General features: G+C 56.3%; 2 protein-coding genes across 7 annotated transcripts in view; one reads left to right on the forward strand and one right to left on the reverse strand.

Annotated features, from left to right (window-relative positions):
- The window catches only part of STARD8 (StAR related lipid transfer domain containing 8), an 86799-nt gene extending 84549 nt beyond the window's left edge, over positions 1-2250 (forward strand). For all 6 annotated transcript variants that reach the window (XM_054213615.1, XM_054213616.1, XM_054213618.1 and 3 more), the window contains one exon: positions 263-2250. In XM_054213615.1, coding sequence (XP_054069590.1) covers positions 263-380 — 118 coding nt within the window. In that variant the 3' untranslated portion in view covers positions 381-2250. The remainder of the gene's footprint in view (positions 1-262) is intronic.
- LOC128914536 (relaxin receptor 1-like) lies at positions 1947-22303 on the reverse strand. The gene is made up of 19 exons (XM_054213621.1): positions 22255-22303; positions 21197-21215; positions 15987-16111; positions 15113-15202; positions 14895-15000; positions 14236-14307; positions 13745-13816; positions 13279-13350; positions 12006-12077; positions 10165-10239; positions 9905-9976; positions 7437-7508; positions 7183-7254; positions 6784-6855; positions 6604-6675; positions 4848-5077; positions 4035-4445; positions 3375-3590; positions 1947-2642 (listed from the first exon to the last, which is right to left on the reverse strand). The coding sequence occupies exons 1-19, from the start codon at positions 22301-22303 to the stop codon at positions 2455-2457; spliced, it is 2157 nt and encodes a 718-aa protein (XP_054069596.1). The 3' UTR covers positions 1947-2454.
- Between the last annotated feature and the right edge of the window lie 840 nt (positions 22304-23143).

Genomic DNA, 23143 nt, shown 5'->3' on the forward strand with positions numbered 1-23143 from the left:
CTGGGGTGTAGTGGTGTAAGGATGGGCTGATGCAAGGGGCAGGCTGGTTGTCATTCTGGCACAAGCCCCGTTGGGTCACAGATATTCCTCCGTTTTTCCACATGTTGCCTTTTCTGTCCTGTTAATGCTCCTTCAGCATCTTGTAGTCCATCAGAGTTGGAGCTACGCTGAGTGCCTGTCCCAGAGCAAGAAGCAGCATTCTGCTCCTTGGTGCTGGTCTCTTCTGCCCGCTCACCCTCCTCCTGCCTCTTCCCTTCTCCAGGGGCCGGTCTCCTGAGTGGTACAACAAGGTCTTTGGCCACCTCTGCGCCATGGAGCTGGCGAGGATCCGAGACTCTTTCCCAGCCCTGAGTCCCAACGGCCCCGAGACGAAGATCTGAGGCTCCAGGAAGATGCTTTGTCCTGTCAGACATGGACTTGCCAGTGGATCAGGGCTGGGGCTCTTGGAGGGGAGTGCCATGCAGGCAGCTGGCCGCGGAGGGGGAGGCAGAGGCTGGCACGCTCGCAAGCACATATTTATAAGTGTCCTTTTACCCTGGGCTGGTCATTCCTCATCCCACCGCCTGCTGCTGCTTCGGCCACCCCTTGCTCAAGTGCTCCGTGCAGCAGGTTGTCCACGGAGGCGAAGCCGTGCAGCCCGTGGTCCCCGCAGGAGGGGTTGGTGAGCAGCGGGAAGGAGAGGGGCTGTGGGGGTGACAACCCCCCTGCCATCCCCCGGGAAGGCAGCCTGCAGGCAGGGCTGGGAGGCAGCTGGCCCAGCTTGAGCTGGGTCTCCCCTCCGTGCGAGCCGGGAGCATGTCCCATGGGGACGAAGGTGTGTGGAGCGGAGCAGGAGGGTGTGGAGGCATGGGAGAAGCGAGCCGGGAGGACGGTGCCGCGTCCGTAGGTGGCAGGTGCTGTTGGGAAGCGAAGGGTGGGCAGCGAGGGGGGAAATGGTGCGTGCAGTGTCACGGGGCAGGGACGGCCAGGGAGGCACTGTGAGAACCGGTGTGGGAGTGGGAGAGGCTGCTGTTCTGGGAAGCGGCGGTGGGGGGGGGGGGGCTACCTCTAGACATCCTCAAGTGCCAGCCCTTGTCGAGTGGTAGAAGGAACCTGTTGCCATTACCTTTGGTGCTGAATTTCACAGGAGAAGAAAAAGCCCTCCAGTCCTGTGTCTTGCTTTTATCAGCTAAAAGCCCTCTATTGTGCATTAGGTTTCGGTGGAGGCTGGATGGACGATGTTCCCAGCCAAGCCCGTCCCTCGAAACCAGCCTACCCATCGTTTGGAGGAGGCAGGACATGTCTAGAGCCCCAGAGCAGCTGCCCTGGTAGTTGGCTACAGTCTGGGAAGGGGCAATGTCCCACCGGGACGGTTACGAGGCGGCACCTCGCGAGGGAGGGAGGGAGGAGCTGCCGTGGGCTGTGTCCCTAATTCCTTGCTGCTTGTTGGGATTCACGTTGCGCTGCCCCGGAGAAGGGAGGAGTGCGGAGCAGCCTTGCCAGCACTGGCTGCACCATGGCAGCTTCGGCCAAGGCAGGGCTGTGCTCATCCCAGCTCACCGCACACCATCTGCTTCCTTTAGGCAAGCAAAGCATGGTCGCCCAAGCTGGGGCAAGCACGTGCCAAGCTCGGTCCCGTCCTGATCTCTACAGTAAGTTGGGGAGGTGGATTTGTCCTGGATTCGCCCCTCTTTGGGTAGCTACAAGTGGCAGAGCCCGTGTCCCTCCTGGGTGCAAACCTGCCTCCTTACGCTACTCCCTGCAGAGACGTCCGTTCCCCATCCCATCCCTCCCTTCCCTCCGCAGAGAAACCGTCTGCCGGAGCTAACAGCACCCAGGACCCGACCTGGTTTCTCCCTTCAGGCAGGGACCCAAGTTACCAGACATCGTTCCAACTGGAAGGCAATATGACCCACGCGGGGGAATGATTCCCAGTGTCAGTTTTGCCGTAACACATCCTATCTGTATCTCCTTTGGTGGGGAAAAAAAAAAAAAAAAAAGCAACTCAGCCTGTATTCTGTGTTTTTATATATATTTTATATATATATAAAAATATAACTAACATTTGAGGGAGTGATTTTTTTTTTCTCCTAATATTTTTTTAAAGCGTTTCTTTTTTTCTATCTATAAATACTTGTACAGTTGGAATATTAATATATAACTCTGGCAGTAGAGCTCAGTGCCAGGTGATGCTCACTTAAAAGACGTGTATTTTGTATTTAAGGGACTTTTTGTTTTGTATCATATGCAACCGCAACAGATTGTTTGACTAGGATCGGGGCGGCTCTTCCCATCCATGTAATTAATAAAGTACTAACAATATCTGCTGGCTGATGAGGAAACCTTCACGCTGAGCAATTCTCCAACACAGGAGCATCCCAGGGCGGATCATACGCTTTCTTGTGGGGTGGGGGAGCTGGAGGTAGTGCCTGGCGGGCTGGGGAGCCACGGGCATCTTTGTGCCACCAGGGAGGGTCAAATGCTGCTGGCCTGAAGCGTTGCCAGGGTAAAGCTCTTGCGGGACTCGTGGAGCTCCAGCTGCTTGGTCTGCAAACAGCCCTTCACCTTCTCCTGGAATGAGGCGGTGGTGATGGTGTAGAGGATGGGGTTCAGGGCGCTGTTGATGGGCAGGATGAAGATGACCACCCAAGAGGTGATGGTGCCTGTGCCGACAAGGACATGACATTAGGCAGCTGAAGGGGGGCTGCCCTCTTCCCCAGGGGTAACCCACCCGCTCCAGCCCACACAGCAGAGGGGGGCCATGCCATTCGTGGGCTTATGGCTGGAAGGGTATCCCCCCACGTGGGAGGGTTATGACTGCTGCTCCCTGGAGACATGCCCAGGGAAACCAATAATGCTGTCCATCTCCCCTTGCAGCCCACAGGTAGGTGAAGAGAGCTCCAAGCTCAACAGTGCCCACATCAAAGGGTCGCTGACCCAGGGAATCACAGACTGATAGGGAATGGAAGGGACCTCTGGAGATCATCTAGTCCAACCCCCGGCCAGAGCAGGGTCACCCAGAGCAGGTGGCACAGGAACGCCTCCAGGTGGGTTTGGAATGTCTCCAGGGACGGAGACTCCACCACCTCTCTGGGCAGCCTGTGCCAGGGCTCTGCCACCCTCAAAGGAAAGAAGTTCCTCCTCGTGTGGAGATGGAACTTGCTATGCTCAAGTTTGTGCCCGTTACCTCTTGTCCTGTCGCTGGGCACCACTGAAAAGAGCCTGGCCCCATCCTCCTGACACCCACCCTTTAAGTATTTATAGGCGTTGATAAGATCCCCCCTCAGTCGTCTTTTTTCCAGACTAAAAAGATGCAAATCCCTCAGCCTTGGGAGGGATCATGGCAGGCAGCAGTGGGCTCTGCTCCAGGGCCTTGCGGGGAATGAGGGGTTCACCTGGTATTTCCACCTGCAGCAGGGAGAGCAGCCTGAGGAGGAAGATGGGTATCCAGCAGAGAGCATCCGTGAAGACGATAAAGAAGAACCGCTTTGCAATGGCGACATCCCGGGAGCAGACACCTCTCTCCGCTGTTTTGGACGCAGTCATGCGGATGGAGTAGAACATGCCAGAGTAGGCGAAGACGATGGTGATGAAGGCTGCGAGATTCAAGCCTGGAGAGGAAGAAATCTCGCTCTGAGCGTAGCCAAAGCGCAACCCTCGCGAGCTGGGATCGGCGGCACAGCTGGCAGCAGCAGGACTGCTCCTGCTTTTATCACTAGAGGGGGCAGAGACACCTCGGCAGCCTCGGCTAGTTCTGAATCCAGCCTTAGCCCAGCGATGCCCATGACCAGCTCCGGGGTGAGGGTGGTCACAGCACCAGGCTGGAGCAGGGACCCTCCCCAGCCCGGAACGGAGGGCAGAGCTGGCACCCTTTTTTTGCCCACTGTCCCAGTGGGATGGCAGCGCCTCGTAAAGTCAGACATCCCACTAACGGAGGCAGTGCGAGCTCTCATGACGCCCTGGAGGGGACAGCTGGGCTGAGCAGCCCCACTCCCACCAGGGAAGCCTGTCCTGCCCCATTTAATCGCCATCCCCGGGTCCCAAGGTGGCCTTACCTAGGTAGATGGTGGCAGAGTAGCCCCGAGCACTGGGCTGCTCATCCAGGTCAGGCTGCAGTGGGAAGCACACCCCGTTCCTCCCGTAGTAGTTCCCAAAGGTCTCCTTACACCACAGAGGGATGATGCTGAGGGAGAAGCCCAGAAGCCAGATGGCCACTAGCACTGAGATGGTCTGCTTCTTGCCAGCTCTGTGGTGGCTGAACGGGAAAACAATAGAGAAGTATTTCTCCAGGGTCATGTAGGTCAGCAGCAGGACTGACACCTCGGAGGAGAGCATGGCCAGGCTGCCCACCAGCTGGCACTGGAGGCTGCCCATCCAGCCCTGGGCATGCTTGTTGTATTCGCCCGAGTACTTGAGGTCGAAGGCTCCGATGACGAAGAGGTAGATGCCCATCAAGCCATCTGCACCTGGGGGTGGTGGGGGGAAACAAGGTGCCGTGAGGAAAAAAGCATCAGTGGGCAAACGTAGCCCTTTGCATCAATGCCATGGCCATAAACCCATCATAAAACTGGACAGCCTTTGGCTTTATGCATATATATATATGTGCATAATAGAGCTGCCCTACTGGTGCCTGTGAGCACAGACCTGAGGGCAGGGGCCGAGATGCCCCAGGCACAGAGGGATGCCCAGAAACCCATCTGCCATCAGCACAAAGGGCAAGGTGGCAGCAAGTGGGCCCTGGCTGTGCTGGGGAGGGCTGGCATCAGCTAGACAGGTCCTCCCTGGGGAGATGCTGGTGGGTGGCTCATCCGCACCGGTTCCCTCTGCGCTCCCCCTGCTGGTCCCTGCCCCTCCGCCGCCCAGCTCACAGCACAGGGACTTGATGGCCATGGTGTGCTGGCTGTTCTCCGTGACGATGAAGGACCGCATGCAGATGACGAAGAGGTTGCCGAAGCAGGTGAGGCAGGCGACGACCCAGACGAAGACGCGCAGGATGATGTTGGCGAGGAGGTTCTCGAAGGAGGAGATGCCGTCGGTGTTGGGTTTGCAGCTGCGCACGTGGGGCGCGTAGCTGCAGTACTGGAACTTCTTGAAGTAGCTGTCGGGGTGGTGGAGGAGGTTTCCTGACTGCGACTGGGACCGGGAGCAAACATGGTCCAACGTGCACAGCCCCCTGCCCCACACCCTGCGCTCTGCCTGCTCTCACCTCCAGCCCCTCAGCCACGTTTTTCCCTGTCTGGGTGGACAAGGGCCACCCCCCTCAGTCCCCATCCCACTAAACCAGGAGCCTGGGCGCTTACAGAGAGCAGGGGAAGGGAGACGGGGAGGTTAGGGGGAGGAAGGAGCCGGCAGCAACGCAGGGTGGGAGCGGGGAGAGGGGGGGATGCCAGCACACAGCCCTCCCCACCACAGCGCCCCGGGGCAGGGATCTGCAGGGGACACGGAGCCTGATGGAGCTGGATCAAGGGGGTCCCCATTTGCACAGTTCTGCAGATGGATTTGGACACTGAATAAACAACACCCCGAAGCTTTTGCAAAACCGTCTGGAGGCACCCCAGTGCTTTTTGGATCACGTACCACAGCCACGCTCTTAAATCTGCAACTATTCAGCACTCTCAACTGGTAAGTACAAGAGTGTTTTCCTCCAGCCCATGATTCTCACAAACTAACATTTAAAAAATCAATCCCTTATTCAAATCCTTCATGTTCCATTAACAGGGATTCACATTTTTTTTCCCCTGCATGTTATTTCAGATTAATCTTTTCAAGACTTATAAAAGCCAACCCCTATAAACTTAGCAAAACTCTACTTTAGAAAATGACTACAAAACTGAAATGCGAGGCTCATTTCTGCTTAATTATAGATAAAAGGAGAGAAAATGATTGCTTATTAGCAAGTCAGGTAGAACATGTACCATATTTATAGTGCAAACAGACCAATTACGGAAAGGAAGATGTAGTTGTCTTTCATTACAGGTACTTTAAAATGTGCATCTGGAGAAAATTAATGATTTTTTTTTTCTCCTTCCAAAGAGAAGCCGAAGCACTCACAGCTGGCTGCGCAGTCCTGTTGCCACCCTGCGTGCGATGCCTGTCCAGCCTTTCTACCTGCACATCTCTGGGGTTCTGGCCTGGATGGCCAACCAGGGGGGTTGGAACTAGATGATCTTTAGGGTCCCTTCCAACCCGAACCATTCTGTGATTCTATTATTTCAGACCCAAGCAAAAGGGCCTCTAATGGGGTTACTCAACCACAGCTTTCAGCATGCAGCTTACTACCGATGCACGCCTTGGCTGACCGAGCCTACCTTGCCCGCATCACCTATGCAACGTGCACCTTCAGAAATGCAGATCGCTCTTCGTATCGCGTGTGCACCCAGATGGGGAACCCAAGGCTCTGCAAACTTCTCCCTTCCCATGGGCGAAATGCTCCCCTTGCTCTAAGTAAGCCCCAGCTAGGAGACACCCACTTGCCCTGGGGGGATTTAAGCAGTATCGTCATGCTCGGGGGCTTCCAGTGGGCTGAAATAACCTGCTCACTTGTGTAAGGAGTGAACCGTTTTCCCTCTCCACCCCCAAGCATGGGTTCCAGGGCAGCAGCAGCCGCCCGCTCCCCCCACTCACATGTGGGAGAGGGTGGTCAGCTTCTGGAAGGTCAGGTTATGGATGTTGGGAATCTCCAGCCCTTCCAAGCTCCTGCAAAAGGAAACCAGCACAGGGAATGCTGTGAGCAGCCCTGGTCTGGGTTTGGGGCTGCCAAAGGCGGAGGCAGCGCTGTAGGATGGGGGATGTTGCGGGACTCACAGGGACCGTAGCTGGGGCAGGCTCTCAAACTGGCTGGGGAAGATCTCTCTCAAGGGGTTGTAGGAAATATTCCTGAAAAAGAGACAAGTCTTTGGTATTTTTTCTCCATCTGGAAGCTATCAGAGTAGCTGGAAGTGAGGGCAAAGGGGTGTATTTATATGGCTTTTCCCTGCACTCCCCGTTCCCCAGGATCTGCAGCCCCAAAGCAGAGGGTCTACAATGGCGCCGTCTAAGATGGCAGACCCGCCGGGAGGGAGCCCATCCTGCTGAGGCCACCACGGCACTGCAGCAAGGACGCGTACCCAGCACGATGCAGAGGTGCAGGGGTCCCGCAGGGCACGCCATCGCTTGCAGGGGGGCAGGGACACCCCCCCGGGGCGGTGCAGCCCCGGTACTCACAGCTGCTGGAGCTCAGCCAGGCCGTTAAACAGAGAGGAGGGGAGGTGATCTAGTCTGTTGGACGACAGGTCGCTGTGCGGAGGAGAGCAGCGTCTGAGAAGTGGTTGAGGGCACCAGGTCTTGCACCCAAGGGTGCTGAGCAGCGAGCTGCCCTGGGCAGGGGGCAGAGAGGGGTCCCCAGCAAGACCCCCACTGCTGCCCCCGGCACAGACCCTGCCTGCGGGAGTCAGGGCAGGCAATGGCTGGAAACTTACAGCTCCACCAGCCTGCTCAGCCCGGAAAATGTCCCATCCTGGATCCACCTGAGCTTGTTTCTGCGCAGGATCCTGGAGGAGAAGGAAGGGGAGAGAGCGTGGGGGTATGGCACAGCCCCACAAGCCCTTTGGGAGCGTCGTTTGACCTCCAGGCTGCCCGTGAGCAGCCAGGGGTGCCAGTACTGCACGGGGCTCACCCACAGGGTGCACCTAGACCTGCCATGTCCCTCCCAAATGCACTGAGCCACGACTGTCACCTCCAGCCGCCAAACGCTCCGCTGCTGTGGGGAAGGTCTAAGCCAGAGAGAACCCAGCTCTCAGGTGCAAGGCTCCATCTCACACAAGCCCACAGCTCAGAGAAGAGCCCATCAGAAGTGTGGAAGACGAGCAGAGCTTGTTCGAGCGCTCAGAGGTAAACTCCCAGCATGGCGCATCAAGAAACACAAATGGGTTCGGAGCAGAATCCTGTGGGACAGCACATGCATGAAGGCGCTGAGAGACCCCATGGGTGCCACGACCCAGGGATGGTCCCAAGGAGCAGCTGGACTCCACTGAGCTCAGACACCAACGAGGGCAGCCCTATCTAACTTGGTCCATGGTGCGGCCGGGCAGGATGGGGGGAGTTGGGGGAGTCCAGCCAGAATGGTTCATCCCACAGAGCCTGAACATGAGCCCCTGTCTCATCTGCTGCCTCTGCTCGTGAAGCTGTCTCCTCTGCCGGTGTCACCGTCAGGGCGTGTTTACGCCATCCGTCTTGCCTGTACGGACGTTTCCATGGCACTGCCATAACAGCCCTGGGAAACACGCTGCTGATCAAAGCCAACGGACTCGGCTGCGGGAGGAAGGATGGATGGTGGGGCAGGCGCTCACCCACCCGGCACTGGGGGGTGTGAGTAGCTCTCACTGGTGAAAAAAAACATATAAGGGTGCATATTTTGGCGATTAAATGCCTTTTGGGGCTTCTCCAAGAAAGGCAGAGAAGGGAACGGGATCTTTGTGCAGCAATCTTCAGCTGGAAAGTGACAGCAGAGCTTTCCAACGCACTCATCCTCAGAGACACTGTGTGGGGGCAGTGGTCGGAGGAGGACCAAGATCTGTCCTCTAGGGACTGCCAGATAAACTGCGAAGGGGATCTTCACCCCACGGCCATTTCCACCTCCCCAGGGGCCAGCCTGGGGCGGCTCCTCTTCATCACCTGGCCAGGGACCGTGAGGTGGGCACAGGGTGGAACATCGCCCTGCCAGAGTGGCCCAACTTTCAAACACACCGCTCAGCGTCTGTATCACCTGCTGGGTCCTCCAGCGGGAGCTGCGGGGAGTTGAAGAGCGTTTCGCAGATGTCTGCGCGGGAGGACAGAGCGGCTTTGAGACGGCAGCGCTCAGGCCACGTACCCTGCTCCTCACTGGGGTGCTGCTGCTCCTGCGTTTGCCCCCGGGGCAGGGGAATAATCTGCTGCACCTCGCAGGAAAGCGATGGCCGGGGAAGGAGAGGGGAGAGCAGCTCCCGCCAGAGACAATCCCAGCCCAGCCCTCTATCAGCTGCTGTCCAGATAAGCCCTGGATTTACTTGCTTGCACTGATCCAGCAGCATTGGCGCAGGGTCCTGCGATGCATTCCCAGTGCTCCGGGTGATTGCTGATCCCCTGGGAGGATGGCTTGGCTCCCCATCCCACTTCTGCTCTCCCGCCACCACCCTGTGGCCGCTGGTAGCCTTCTGCTCATGGGTAACACCTGCACGGTGCACAACTCTCCTGTCCTTAACTCCAGAGGCTCCAGGGGCTGTATATATCTCTTTGGCAGATATATGGCCACCATATGCAGGACAACCAGACCCTGGGAGAGGTCATCAATGTGAATCCTACGCTTTTGTCAGCACCGGGAGGGCACCTGGGCAAGAGCTCAGCCCTGTGGCCAAGATGGCATGGGGCAGGAGCAGGCTCCAGGCAGGAGGGGAGGAAACAGAGCCAGACACTGTTTGACACGCATAGAGCCGTCTCACAAGCTTTATGGTCTTCCTTAGGGATATTTTTAGGGGGTTTGGATGCCAGAGGAAGAGTCTGGGCTGGCTGCGAGCCCTGGTATTCGCACACCATAGGAATGCCGTGTCCTGCCACTATCTCCCACCCGAAGAAGGTCCCCCTTTGATTTTGGCAGCCCCCACGGGCTGGTGACGGGGGCCCGGGATGAGCCCACCAGGTCCCCAACCCAGGGTCAGCCATCCTCCAGCACAGAGACCTTGGAAGAGGCTCTGGGGCCCTTGGTCAAGTCCCTACAGACTTCATGAAGCTGACTGCCCTGTTGATTCTGTGTGGGCTGAAACCACTAAATGCGAGACAGCAGCCCCTTATCCGGCCCAGAGTAATGGGAAATGGGGGTCCCAGCTGAGTGCCGGCTATCCCTTCTCCTCCCTCCATGCACCCACAACGGGACGGGGTCTGCACCAGCAAGCGGGGACCCCGAGGTACTCACAGCACCGTGAAGTCGTGGCACTCCTGGAAGACAGCCCTGCGCACCGCCCGGATCCTGTTCCCTTCCAGCTCCCTGCAGAAAGGCAATCGTGGCTGCCACCTCCCTGGCCTCTCCCCCTCCATCCCCGGGGACTGCCCAGCATGATCCCTCACCTCTTGCGTGCCCCTCCACTCCTCTGCCCCCATCCCCTGTGGGATGCTCCCAGCCCTTTTCTCCCCTTTCTCTGCTCCAGGAGCCTGGTTGGGGAGCTGGGTACTCACAGCCAGCTGAGCTTCGGCATCTCTGCGCAGAGGGAGGTGTTGGGTATTTGAGTCAAAGAGTTGTTCAACATGTACCTGGTTGGGAGGCAACAAGGAAAAATGGGGTTACGGCATTGTACGTCCCTGCAGAACACAACCCTGTGCATGGACAGGGTCCTGCTGCTGCTCCTGGACCATGGGGGCTTCACAAGGGCTTTCTGCTGGTCCGTGGATTTAACTGGGGGGGATATCTGCACTGTATGGGTTGCTTGTGTGTGTACCCCAGGGGAGCAGCCAGGCGGTGGCTGCACCAGCTCCTGCGTGCCACGGCCACACAAAACCATGGAGCGAGTTCAGCTGCCACCACCTCAGGCAAAGACCCAGCACACGCGGCCGTTAATGGCAGTACCAAGCTTCATCCACCTCCTTTGGGAAAGATGTAAAGGTAATGGTACGGGGCACATTTAGCCGCTGTGGGAGATGCTCTCCAGTGAGCTGTGACGGGCACGTCACTGGGAGAACAGTGCACGAAAGCGGCAGCAAGTGACCCTGGAGTGACAGCCAGTAAAGGCAAATTTATAGCCTGAGCTCCCGCTGGTGTTTTTCCCAGCACTTTTGCACATGCCTGTTTGCAGAGTGTTCCTCACTGCACGTTTTGTGACCGCAGTTTTAGTTTATTTGATTTGCTAACAAAAATGCGGAGGGATAAACAGAGCACGTCACTGAGCAGAGCGGCGCTGCTGCCTGCAACGTGGGAACGCGCGGCCGAGGGGAGCTCCGTCCCCCCAGGGCTAGGGCTGTCCCCCACAGCCCACGCGGCTCCTCCTTTGGGGACAGAGCGGGGACATGTCTCTGGACACCGAGTGCTAGCCAGGTTTTGCAGAGGAGTGAAGTCCCAGGGTCACAGCCCCTCTTCCCCAAGTCCTCTGCCAGCCCCCCAGGCTGTTTCCCCCCACCTGCCAATGGCTCCCCCATCCCCAGGCACGGCGGTTACTGAGTCCTGCACACCCCCAAACCCAGCTTTCAGGCTTTTCCAGCCAACTCCAGCAGTTACATCTCCAGCAGAGATGGTGTGAGCCTGGACCAGCAACCATGGCTGAAGCACTCTCCTTGCAGGTGTCTGCCCAGAGAATACAGCTTAAAACGCGGTCAGACGTACGTGAATATATATGTGTGTCTGTGCAGTCACACACACACATGTGTTTTTTCCACTATAACGGCCAAAACTTCTCCCCTAACGATGACTCCAGGCTGCTGCCAAGGTTTCCAATCTGTATTCCGGACTGCAGAAAAGGTGTTAAAGTCATCTTAGAGCAATTGCAAAATTGTTTTTATGGTGGTTAAAGCGAATTTGTTACCCTGTACCTCCGTCTTGGAAACGGCTGGGCCTTAAAGACCCCTTGGCTTGAGATGACCTGGTGTGAAGACAGCCAGCAGAAGGGCAGTAGTTCGGGAAAGCATCAGATCCCGCTTGCAGTCGCCGACTGAAGGAAAGCAGTCGGCAACCCAACCCGCAGGCGCCGCTACCCATCCTGCTCATCAGGAGGTGCTGAGGCTCTGCTCAGGCCAAACTCCCCAGCGACTTGCTTATCCCTGTCCCCAGCAAAAACAATAACCCTGGGTTTTGGGTGTGCTGGGGGCAGGAGATGGCACAGAGGAGCAGCAGGGCCAGCAAAGCCCGCTGGTTCCCCCTGCAAACGGGAGTGAGACAGACACCTTGTCACCCCTCGCACCCCGGGGGAGGCGAGGAAGCCACAGCGTCCTTGACTTGCCCTGAAAAAGGCTGGAAGCTGCCTGGAAAAGGGCTGCAGGAGGTACCAGGCAGACACCCACGGAGCGGGATCCCCCCAGCCTCTACTTACAGGAAATACAGAGACTTCAGCCCTGCAAATGTCGCGGGGACGATCGTGGCAATCCTGTTGTTGTCCAGCATCCTGGAAGGAGAAGCGGAGAAGTGAGAGGAGGGGACGCGGAGAGGGTGAGGAGGCAGTGGGAAGCCCCCGCATTTAGCACTCGTGCTGCCCCGGCAGGAGGGGGCTTTGTCCCTTCTCCCCCACAAGCTTCCATAGACACCCATCTCCAGGTGGGGGGCTGCCCCCCTCTGAAGCCCCTTCACCCCCCCGGAATCCTGCCCCGGCAGCCCTAGCTGAAACGTCAGATCCAGCTGCACAGTCTGGATTCCTTCACAGTCAGGGTCTGTTAGATTTTTCTTTTTTTTTCCCCTCTCTTCTGCTACGAAACAGAGATAAATTAGAAACCATTTGGGGAATTCAGGGCCATGCTGGGCTTCTCAAAAATCCTCTGGCTTGTTTGCACCACAGACCACCCTCCGTGAGCTGCTCATCCTTCTGTTGTCCCTCTTTGTTTTAAGGAATAACCGAGCTGGTCCCATGGCCAGTAAGAGGAGGGAAGCCTGGGGGGTGGCGGACCTGCCCGAGCTGTTCCTGCAAACGCAGAGCGGGAGCGAACCGTCTTGTAAAGTGGCCTTTACGGTTTCTTTTCTGGAGCGAAACCTTTATAAGCTCCATGTGTAAAAACCACACACCGCACGAGCCCAGATCAAAGGGAGCCTTTGAGAATAAACAGAGGGGAAGGATATTAGCTGTACTTTCAATTTAGGCGTGGATTTTTCAAGGTGATGGAACTGCAGATCTCCGTGTTTAACAGCGTACTTAAAGCCTTTTATACACAAACCTGCAGCCCGGGAGCTGAGGCTGGCTCTGCGCAAAGCCCCATCACTGTGCTCTGCCGCTGTGGACCGGCAAGGGGACCGTGGCAGCGTGAGTATCCATGGGGATCAGCCAGCCATAACGAGATTTCGGACAAGACCACATCCAGTCTGTGCTAAACCTGACCCCAGTAACAGGGGAGGGAAACTCAAGTAGGAGTTTCATAAAAGAACTGCAGGAGAAGCCAAGCGTGTCCCGGTCCCCAGGGATGGTGGGGAAGTGGAGACCCAGCCGGGCATCCCACCCATCACCACCATGGCCCCCCAGCATGGGCATGTTACTACAGACACCCTGAAACCATCGTGCCCACTTCCCCCCACCCCCAAAGAAATGAAATGATGGTAAATGCAAGGAAGAGTCGGGATCAGTCACGTCTGATGCTGTTGGGACCGGCAGAGGAACTCACAGCCACTCCAGGCGATGCAGGTCCTCAAAAACCCGGGGCTTCAGCTGCATGATCCTGTTGTGGCTGAGGAACCTGGAACCAGAGCGATCCTCAGGCACTGCTGCCGATGAAACCCGTTTTCGCTAAAGCTTCTTCCCAAGCTGCCCATGGCCCCTGGCTTTGGGTGCCCGGGGCACCACCTCCCTTAGCAGCTCAAACGCAGGATCTCAGCTTAAGCATGGACGGGATGGGAACAGCAGTGTTTGTAGGAGGGGAAACGCTTCTGTTCTGCTCCGTGTTCACCCAAAATACATGCAACTCCAGCTTAAAGCATGCTTGATACATGCTGTTCTTGCAGGAGCAAGATAAAGGGCTCAGAACCTGGCCCGGAGCCACCTGTGCTTCATGCCAAGAGGAGCCGAGGAGTGTGTCCATCCCAGGGCTCCCCTCCCCAGGGCCCCGCAACACAGACACCACCTTTACTCACAACATTTTAAGCTGAGAAAGTCCAGCAAAGGCTTTGGGTGAGATCAAGCGGATCTTGTTTTTTTGCAAAAACCTATTTAAAAAAAAAAAAAACCAAACCAAAACGAACAGAAAAGAGACCGAAGTATGTTTTCTAAGGGATTCTAGGAGTCTGTGGTCCCCAGGGAAGACTGGGATGTGCCCACAACTGCAGGACACCAGACACGCGGCTTGTAGTGCTCAGGGACGGAGGTCGGGGCTGCAGCCCCTGCTCTGCCATGGGCTCCTTGTCTCAAGCAGCCCTGGAGAGGCTGTTTTCCTCCTCTGCCTCATTTACTCCATGCCAAGGGAAGGAAGCTGAAGTACAGATGCCCGACGGCCACAAGCAGCTGCTCTGAGCTGCTTCACACACTTGTTCCTCCACACACGGCCCCGCTGCTACTGACCTGAGCGTCCACCGCTCTCCCCTTCTATCACAAACAAGCTAAAGAGTGGCATAAAGAAGATACTCACAGCTTCTCCAGACTCCTGTACCTGGCAAACTGATTATCCAGCAGAGAACAGATTTTATTTTTCTTCAGGTCCCTAGCAGGAAAACAGAAGGGGAAAAAAAAAAAGATCAAACCCAGGGCCAGCAGACTAGGACATAGGAGAGTCCTTTACAAAAGGAGAACAGCTAAGACTAGACCTCCTCTTTTTGTGCAATGCAAACAAAATGCAAGGCAGCTGCTCTTCATTAATGCTACTTCACTAATTGCCCTCCCAATCTGCAAGCGTTATTTGCTGCAGATGAGTCTTTCCACACTCTCCTCCCTTCCTAGCCCTTGCTTCGTGTGTGCAAAGGCACCTCAGGCCAGGACCTTGCCGACAGTTTCTAACCCTGTGCATCTCGATGGGAGGCTTGGCAGCAAAGGCAGGCTCCCCAGTCCTCACCCGGCCGGGATCCGTCCGTTCCCAGCTCCCAGCCCAGTGCTGTCGTGGGAGGGTTGCAGCAAGATGCTGAAACTCAGCAGAGAGTGGTCTGTTGGCATGGAAAGGGCTCTTTGCTTCTTTGGCTCCAGGGACAACGAGTAAAAGCCAGGGATTTCATATCCTTCCCTCTAAGCTTGTTTTCCCGCCGGGTGGCAGTGTCTCTCCCGGGGGAGAGGGTGCATGTACCCCCTGCTACTCACATCCTGGTCACGTTGGAGGAGACCCAGGGGACAGTGGCGAGGTCCTGCTCGGTGCAGTCTACAGCTCTTCCCCAGCACCGGCACCGCTCTGGGAAGAGCTCCAGCCCTGCGGGAAAGCCGAGGGGACGCGCTCAGGGAAGAGCACAGGGGGCCCGCGCAGGGCAGGGGACACCCGCGGGGTGAGGAAGGATGCTCGGCCCCGGGGAGGAACGGCTTACAGCAGGCGTCACCCTCATCTTCCACTGCCATCCTGCCGCTCCTCGCAGCCAGCATGTCGCCCAAGATCTGCAGCCAGCCGCTGTCATCCACTGCAGGACAGAGGGGACCACCATTAGAGGCACATGGACACGGGCAAAAGCCCCAGCAGCTTTGGGAGAGGGTGCTGCATCCCAGCCTGGAGATCTGGCTCCAGCCCCCCCGCAGCTGCAATGCGGCAGAACAGGGATTCATCCAGCCCCATGGCATGTCTCCAAGCACAGCCACAATAAAACTTTCTTTCCTCTATTTCTAGCACCCCACCCAGCCCACTTTAAGGATATCCCGAACCCGACGCTGCATCCAAGCCACTCAGTTAACCAGCACCCAAAAGGGTATGAATTTGTCCAGTCTCTAACTCGTTTACGCTCCTACAACTCAGCATCCCTGAGCAAAGAGCCCCACAACGGCACTGGGGATTGTGCAAAAAAAAAAAAAAAAAAAAAAAAAAGGAACTAATTTCGTGTCTTTAAATCTGCTGAACCCGTGTGCCCTGACCGGCAGTGCTGAGCCCCTCTGCTCCTCTGCCTTTCCACCGCTGCCCAGAAATAACTGCCCCGCCTTGTAGCAATGAGGGGTTTCTGCACCCCATCCCGGGAGAATCCCTGATGGATGAGCTCCTCCCTGGGGCACATATGGCTACTGCGCCAGGATGGTGTGGAAACGCAAGAGCCGGGGAAGCGGCTGGATAATGGGGTAGATCCAGGATTCTTTACACCCCCCAGGGGAAGAGCAAGCTCTGCTTTACTGCACTCGTGGTCCCGGCTCCTGGCCTTCCCAGGTCCGGTGGCTACTCACTCTGAGGGCATCCCTCTTGGCGAGGGGCTTGCTGCTTACCGCAGTTCTCCTCGTCAGCCCCGTTGTCGCAGTCATCCTCCCCGTTGCAGTGCAGGGCCTGGGGCAGGCAGACGGAGAGGTTGCCGCAGGGAAACTGCCCCAAGGGACACTCGTGCCCGTCCCGCCGGGAGTGGATCAGAGGAGGTTCTGCCCAAGTAAGAGGAGAGGCTCAGCGCTGGGGCAGCACCTCCCACCCCTGGACCCCTCACATGTGCTGTGCCATCACCTTTGGGGCGCTGGGCTCCTTGGGCCGCATTCTTTGTGCCCAGATCTGGTGCCTTTTGGGGCAGAGAAGGGCTGGGGGGGTGCTGAAGGGTGCCTGCGCTGATGCTGAGGACCAGCATTGCCGTACCAATGCCCCACGAGACCATGCTTGGCCAGAGCAAGTGTGAGCTGATGAGGTGTTGGAGACCACCAAGGAGGCACGAGCGTGCCCCAGGGGAAAGGAGGGACCCAAACCCTTGCTTTCAGAGCACTTTTAGCTGGCAAAATGCCGCCCTGGAGCCCGGGCACCCAGGCAGAGACAGTTCTGCTGAGGAGTGCGTGGAAACGGAGAGCCCCAACAAATTGGCCCCGCCATCCCTCCTCCCCAGGCCACCCCTGTCCCCGAGGTGCAGCTCCATCCCCGGGTGCGGGGCTGTCTGGGCAGCTCCGGCTCCCCTTTTGCTGAGTGACGGAATCACAGAATCACGGAATCTTCAGAGTTGGAAGGGACCTCTAGAGATCATCTAGTCCAACTCCCCTGCTAGAGCAGGATTGCCTAAAGCACATCCCTCAGGGCTGCGTCCAGGCGGGTCTTGAAAATCTCCAGAGAAGGGGACTCCACAACCTCCCTGGGCAGCCTGTTCCAGTGCTCTGTCATCCTCACCGTAAAGAAGTTTTTCCGTGTATTTGAACGGAACTTCCTATGTTCTAGCTTGTGCCCATTGCCCCTTGTCCTGTCACTGGGAACCATTGAAAAGAGCCTGGCTCCGTCCTCCTTAAACCCACCCTTTAGATACTTTAGAGTCCTTTCCATCAGAGCCGTCAAAGATAGCCAGGGCCCTGTTCGTTAATATCCTGCAATTATCCATGGCAGAGGCACGCTTCAGATCCAGCTAAACGTTTCCACAGCCCGCTTTGATCAAGGCCCTGGGAAGTGGCAGCCGTCAGGCACCGGGGGAACACGGCCTGGGGGGGGACCCAGCTTGTCGCTCAGGATTTTCTCCGTCTGCCAGGCTATTAATGGCTAATGGTGCATGCTACAATTAAAAGCACTTTGCCTCACTCACACTCACACCCCCCCCCCCCCTTAACCATCCCATCAGCAAGCACTGTGGCGTGATGGAGAGGACGCAGGGGTGACTGGTGGGGACTCCCGATGCCCCTGAAGGCAGCATCACATGGACACGGTCCCCTCCAGCCACCCCAGCAGCTGAACCGTGGGTGCCCCCTCCACGCCAGTGACGTTTTCCCGCAGACAGGTCATGCCAGGACCTGAGGAAGTTTTCCATTAGGCTAGAAATATCCCCAGTTTCTGCAATAGCTGGCTGAGCTAGATGTAAACAGCATGCACTGCCTGAATCCCTGCCCGGACTTCTCTGCCCGGCCAGGGGTCCTGCAAACCTTTCCCGGGATTTACTGACGCATCTGGGTGTTTGTTCAGGGGAAAGTAAGGACATGCAAAAAATGATGGATTTAATCAACATGGAGCAGAGTTTATTGTGGCCCCATAAATCTTTCCTGAAAACTGGAGCCATCCCAAGGACCTCTGGAAGGGATCTCCATCCACTTGAAGCCATAAAGCTGGTCCAAGTGACATTTTTAACAGACCCACGCCATTGTTCCTCTTCGTCTCCCACCCTGAATCAGCCGGGACCCCATGTCCCAGCCACGGGGCAGCCTGGGGCGTGGAGGGAAACCCCATTTCTATAAGGTCGTGAAGGCTGAGCCATCACCTTGCCTCGGAGCAGGCTGTGCCGCCATGGGAGCTGGTGGGGGGCAGCTCTCCCTCCCCAGCTGGGGACCCCTTGGGCTGTCCCGACCCTGCAGGGAGCTCCTGTGCCGGGGGCTCCACACTGGCAGAAAGAGCCACGTCCCTTTTACCCCTAAGTAAAAAATCTGCATTGTAGCCTTCGTACAGCCCATATAGTACATTGGGCTTCCAGAGACCTCTGTTTCGGAAGTGCCTGCCTTTGGCTAGTCTTTTTTGCAAAGCAAGAGGTAATTTTAGATTTTTATAAATGCTCGTGGCTGTACTTCTGTTTTAGATGTGTCTAAACCCACAGGGGTATCACACGTGCTACTGCAGAACACCGAAACGCGTAACAACTGTCAAACAAATTACTGTCTGGCTGGGACGTTAAAAAGCATATCTGCTATTAAATGTTGTAAAAATTTGTCACTGAAAATTCATTTATGCGTGATCTTTTGTTCCTTTAGCTGGGAGCAAGAACACCTATTTTCTTCTGATCACACGACAGACACGAGTCGAGGTTGTGACAGACAAGTCACCGGAGATGCGGGCGACGGCTGCCGCCCGTGCTGGAGCTGGAGGTCTTCTCTTCCCAGCCTCCAAATGCCGTGACAATGTCACATATATCTAAAAGAAGGAAGACATGAGCCAGCACATGGCTGTTTCTCCCCGGTGAGCGGTGCAGGCAGCACAGGCAGTTCCTGCGCCCGTTCCAGTGTCATTTCCCAGGGAATTTACCAAGGGGGGCTCCTTACAGGACAGCCTTGTCCTAGACCTCTCATTAGTGCAGAGCCTCAGTGACTTTAACTACTTCTGGACATGGTTTGGCTTTATGAAGCCAAACCTCTCCAAGGATAGACACAGAGAGACAGAGAGAGATGTCCTGCATGATGATGGGTTTAGCACCTCAGTGTCTTACTCGTAAAGAGCAACTTTTGGTCCACCCAAAGCTCAGAGGGGTGTGGTGAGGGTCGGTGCTCTCCACGTTACATCAGTTTTGGAAGGAGGTGCAGGGATGGGGGACGTTATGGAAATACAACGGGGAGAGTGAGAAAAGGGTTGGCAGTGCCCTGGGATGGAGCCAGCCAAGGTTGCTCCCTGGCGCAGGCTCCTGCAGACATGTGGTACGAGGCTCTACCAGCCATTCTTGACCTGTGCATGGCCTTCCACTGCCTGCGTTGCTCCAAAATTAATAGGGCTTTCTAGGTGCCAACCTCCATCCGGCTGGGAAGCATCAGAAACATCACTGTCAGCATGAAACGATACACCTAGAACAAAGCTGGTGTCTGGAATAACACCTCACTTGGAGGTGTCTCCTCCGGCAACGGTGTGACTCACCCCATCTCTTCCCAGCTGGTCAGACTGGGATGCTGCCGAAAACCGGGGGGTGTGGGGAAAAGCGACAATCCATCTTTTACTTCTCCCTGTTAGTTACAACTGAGCTGGGAGGGGAATTGATTTGGCAAGATTCGGTTTTATACACTAAAACCAGTGACAAAAAACGCTTTACAAGGAGCGGGGCTGGTGCCCATGGAGTTTCTCTCTGCCAGCAGGTCGAGACCGGTCACCAGAGGTTCAGGAGGTGTGAATCAGCCGCTGAGCAAGGACACCCATCCAAGGAGGGAATAAAAACCAGTGGAAAGCTCTGGTACGTTGATATCTTGTAGGGGAGCACGCACAAGCAAATGGTCTAACAAATTTACGTGTTGCAAGATGGACAAATGCAAACTCATCATGTGCGACTGCTCATTGCGATTTTCCTAAGCACCTGTTCCTCTGAGGCAGCGAATACAATAAAAATTTGAGCCAAGTTGAAGTGTAAGTTTATTTCTAATAGAGCCGTGGAGTGCTAATACTTCAATAAAAGAGTTTTATCACGCTTATTAAAAACACCTCATGCTGGCAGATCACACCCGATAATAAAAGCAGGACCAAAAAACTAAATAAAATGACGTTTACGTCAAAACAGCTCAAGGCTGGTCTGTACATCAGCGTGAAGTACCTGCGAGAGGCTGGAAGCTGCTCCTCAGTACGAGACCTCCCCATGGGTGCTCGCAGGGAACGGTGCCGGGTGCTGGACCAGACCCTGCTGCATCCCATGGGTGCAATGCCGGGAGGGCTCCTGCCAGTGCAAGAGAGGCGATATTTGCTCAGAACCCCCATGAACATGTGCTCGGGGACCAGTTGAGACCCTCGCAGCATGCCGCATGCAAAATTACGTCTCAGCTGGCCTGTCCCTGCTCGTGCTGGCAGGCTTCGGCACAGCTCCGCAAGATCCCGGTGAGATAAACACCTAGCTATTGAATTGAAACCTGGACAAAGATTAAGGGCAATTAAAAGCATCTCACAGCAAATCTGCCAAATGGGAAACCTCTTAAAAGAAGCCGGAGCGGTGGCAGGGGAAATGAGATTTTGGAGGTGCCATCGGGTCCTGCCCTTGCGGGCAGCAGAGGCGAAGGCTGGAGAGGGGCTGGCCTTGTAAGGAAAAATGTGTCTCCTTAATACAGCGTTTTGGGTGATGAACGAGTAAGAAAAGACAAACTGGGGGGGGATGGGGATAGTACAAGACCCCTGGCTCTTGCCACCTTGCAGCCCCGCAGAGGGAAGCGTGTCCTTTACCCTCTCCAAGTCCCGTGAGTGGAACCAGATCCAACCCCAGCCCTGAGACCTGAGCTCAAGCCCCTCCAGGGAGATTTTTTCCTGTCTTGATTCCATTTCTAGTTATCCAGGGAGGCTCCCTGTTGCATACTGTCACGCCATGCCGTTTTCTGGCTGTTTTCTTAGTCTGAATTTATGTAGGACCCACAGAAGGCAACAGGAACGTCTCCAGGGCCTCCAGCTCCCTATTGCAGAGAGCGTATCCACATATGGAGCTACGTAAATACTAAGAGAGAGGAGTTTATACATATATATATTTATACATGTAAACACAGATAGCTGCTTTTTTTTTTTTTTTTTTTTAGGAACGATGCTCAAACCCCAGATTCCCAGCCGAACTGATGCTTTCCAGCCACCCCCATAGTACCTCCTTCTGCATTAACCCCCCTCAGGGCGAGAGAAACTAGGGATCATGCGGGACAGAAATCAGAGAAACAACCCCAGACAGCAGAGGAGAAGGTGAAATAAAAACTAAAATAATAATAATTAAAAAAAAAACAACACCAAAAAACAGAGGAAAAGTGTGTTTGAGGCAAGGTAAAGCACTGAGAAAACAGGTTATTTTGGGGTGATGCAGCCTATTAGATAAACGGGGGGAGACGGGGTGGGCATGGGCACTGTGCCACAGCAGGGACCCTCCTGTCCCGGCCCTGCAGGGCCACAGGAGGAAGCACAGCCAGAGGCGGCGGCCAGATGTCGCCGGGATTAACCTCAGCATCTGCCTCGACTTTTCACAAGGGCCACCCAGGATTGTAAACGAAGCCCACGCATCGCCGAGAAAACAGCCGTGACCAGATTCTCTAGACACTAACAGGCTGAATGAAGCATGCCTTCGGTCTGCATGGCCTCTGTCTGCAAAGAAACCCTGGAAATCCCACCAGAGAAATCCCGGAGCCGCGGGACGTGGCCGGGGCGATGCATCTCCCATCCCATTTGTCTTAAGCACCCGGTTTCTCCGCACCACGGGGCATCCCCATCACCCCCCACCCAGGACTGCAACCCCCTTCTCACGGCACAGCTCACATGATTCCCCTGACATTTCCCACACAGGTGGGCTGAGCTGCACCTAAAGCAAACCACTCTAAAGGAGACACAAGCAATTAACCGTTTGATCAGAGAGAAAGGTTTAGCACCCCCCCCCCCGGCTCTCCCACAGGAGAAGGAACAGTTTGCATTGCCGTTCACAAAAGTAAACCACGACAAATCAGACTAAAATGGAAATAACGCAGAGCTCCTGCCTTTCCACCATCCCCTTTCCTAACTTCCAGCAAAAAGTGTCGCTTTTTGGTCTGGTTTTTGCCCACCGTTCCCTCCCCTTGCAGACTGTAACATCGGCTGCCTCTGCTCCCCCTCCGCTCCCACGCTCGCCCTCCTTCTTGAGTTAAAGGCAGAATCACAATTTGCAGCTATCTCCGGGTTTACAGGTAACATGGATGCCCGGAAAAGCAAACGGTAAGCAGTGCAGAGAGCAGCACGCTCTCACACACTGACTCTCCTCACAGGACAGCGCTTTCGGCTGTTTTCAGGCAGCCAGCATCCCCCTGCCATCATCTGGATTGAAACCCCACTCTTAAAATTCTTCACCCCCACCCTCAACCAAACGGCCTGATTTCCTCCCCGCTTGGGATGGCGCGACCTGCAAAGACAGCCACTTACTTGTAGCAGCGTAGAAAAGCGATGGCAGAATGATCAGGAGCAGCCTCATGTCAGCAGCCGCTGGCAGGGCAGTCCCCGGCCCTCAAAAGCTTGGAAACCTCCCGGGCTGCTGGGCGACCAAGGAAGGAGGGAAGGGGAGCGTGGAGATGCCGTGGGTCCTCTCCTGCTAACGTACACGGACGTACCGATGTCTCCCAGGAGCGCACACGCCAGGGATGCTACAGGTTGTCACCGGTCCCCAGGAAGCCGGGCGCTGTGCGGCCATCGCAGCGGCTCTCGGGCGCATCTGCGGCACCCTGCAGCCTGAGCGGGACTCCGCACATAAAATCCAGCGAGGTGATGTGTGCGGCAAGGGAGGGAGAAGGGAAGGAAATGAATCCAGTCCTTCGCCGGCTCTACCCCACCCCAGGGGCAGCGTGGGGCTGTGCTGTCCCACCTGCCTGCTGGGGACGCTGGGCTGCACGGCCCAGGGCCAGCCTGGGGAGGAGGAGGAGGAGGAGGAGGAGGAGGAAAAGAAGGGGAGGAGGAGGAGGAGGAGGAAGAGGAGGGCTGCTTCCTCCCCGAGAGGGCCCTCTGCTGGATTTGCCCTCAGTACCCGCACCCACCCACGTCTGGTGGCCCAATGGACGCGACTCAGCGGTGGCATTCGCAGGGATCTCTGCCCCATCCCTGCGCTACATGCCCCAGGCAGCCGTCCTGATGCAGCCCCAGCAAGGCAGGCACCACCCCTGAGCCTTCATCCGAGCATGCCTCAGGGTGCTCAGACTTGGTGGGCTGGGGTCCAGGCGGGCTGCAGGGAGGGGCAGGGGCCTCCCGCTCTCCCCACTGCTGCTGTGGTCCCCCCGTCCCCATCCCCATGCTGCCTGGGACTCCTTCCCTGTCCCTTTGC

The sequence above is a fragment of the Rissa tridactyla genome, chromosome 9 (assembly GCF_028500815.1).
Source record: "Rissa tridactyla isolate bRisTri1 chromosome 9, bRisTri1.patW.cur.20221130, whole genome shotgun sequence".
NCBI classification, from domain to species: domain Eukaryota; kingdom Metazoa; phylum Chordata; class Aves; order Charadriiformes; family Laridae; genus Rissa; species Rissa tridactyla.

Coding starts and splice junctions, on each gene's coding strand:
- LOC128914536 (XM_054213621.1), bottom strand. CDS start 22,303: ATGAGGCTGCTCCTGATCATTCTGCCATCGCTTTTCTACGCTGCTACA. Junction 9,977..10,164: donor ATGCCGAAGCTCAGCTGGCT/GTGAGTACCCAG, acceptor GCCTTTCTGCAG/GGAGCTGGAAGGGAACAGGA. Junction 2,643..3,374: donor GCTGCAGGTGGAAATACCAG/GTGAACCCCTCA, acceptor TTGTCGGCACAG/GCACCATCACCTCTTGGGTG.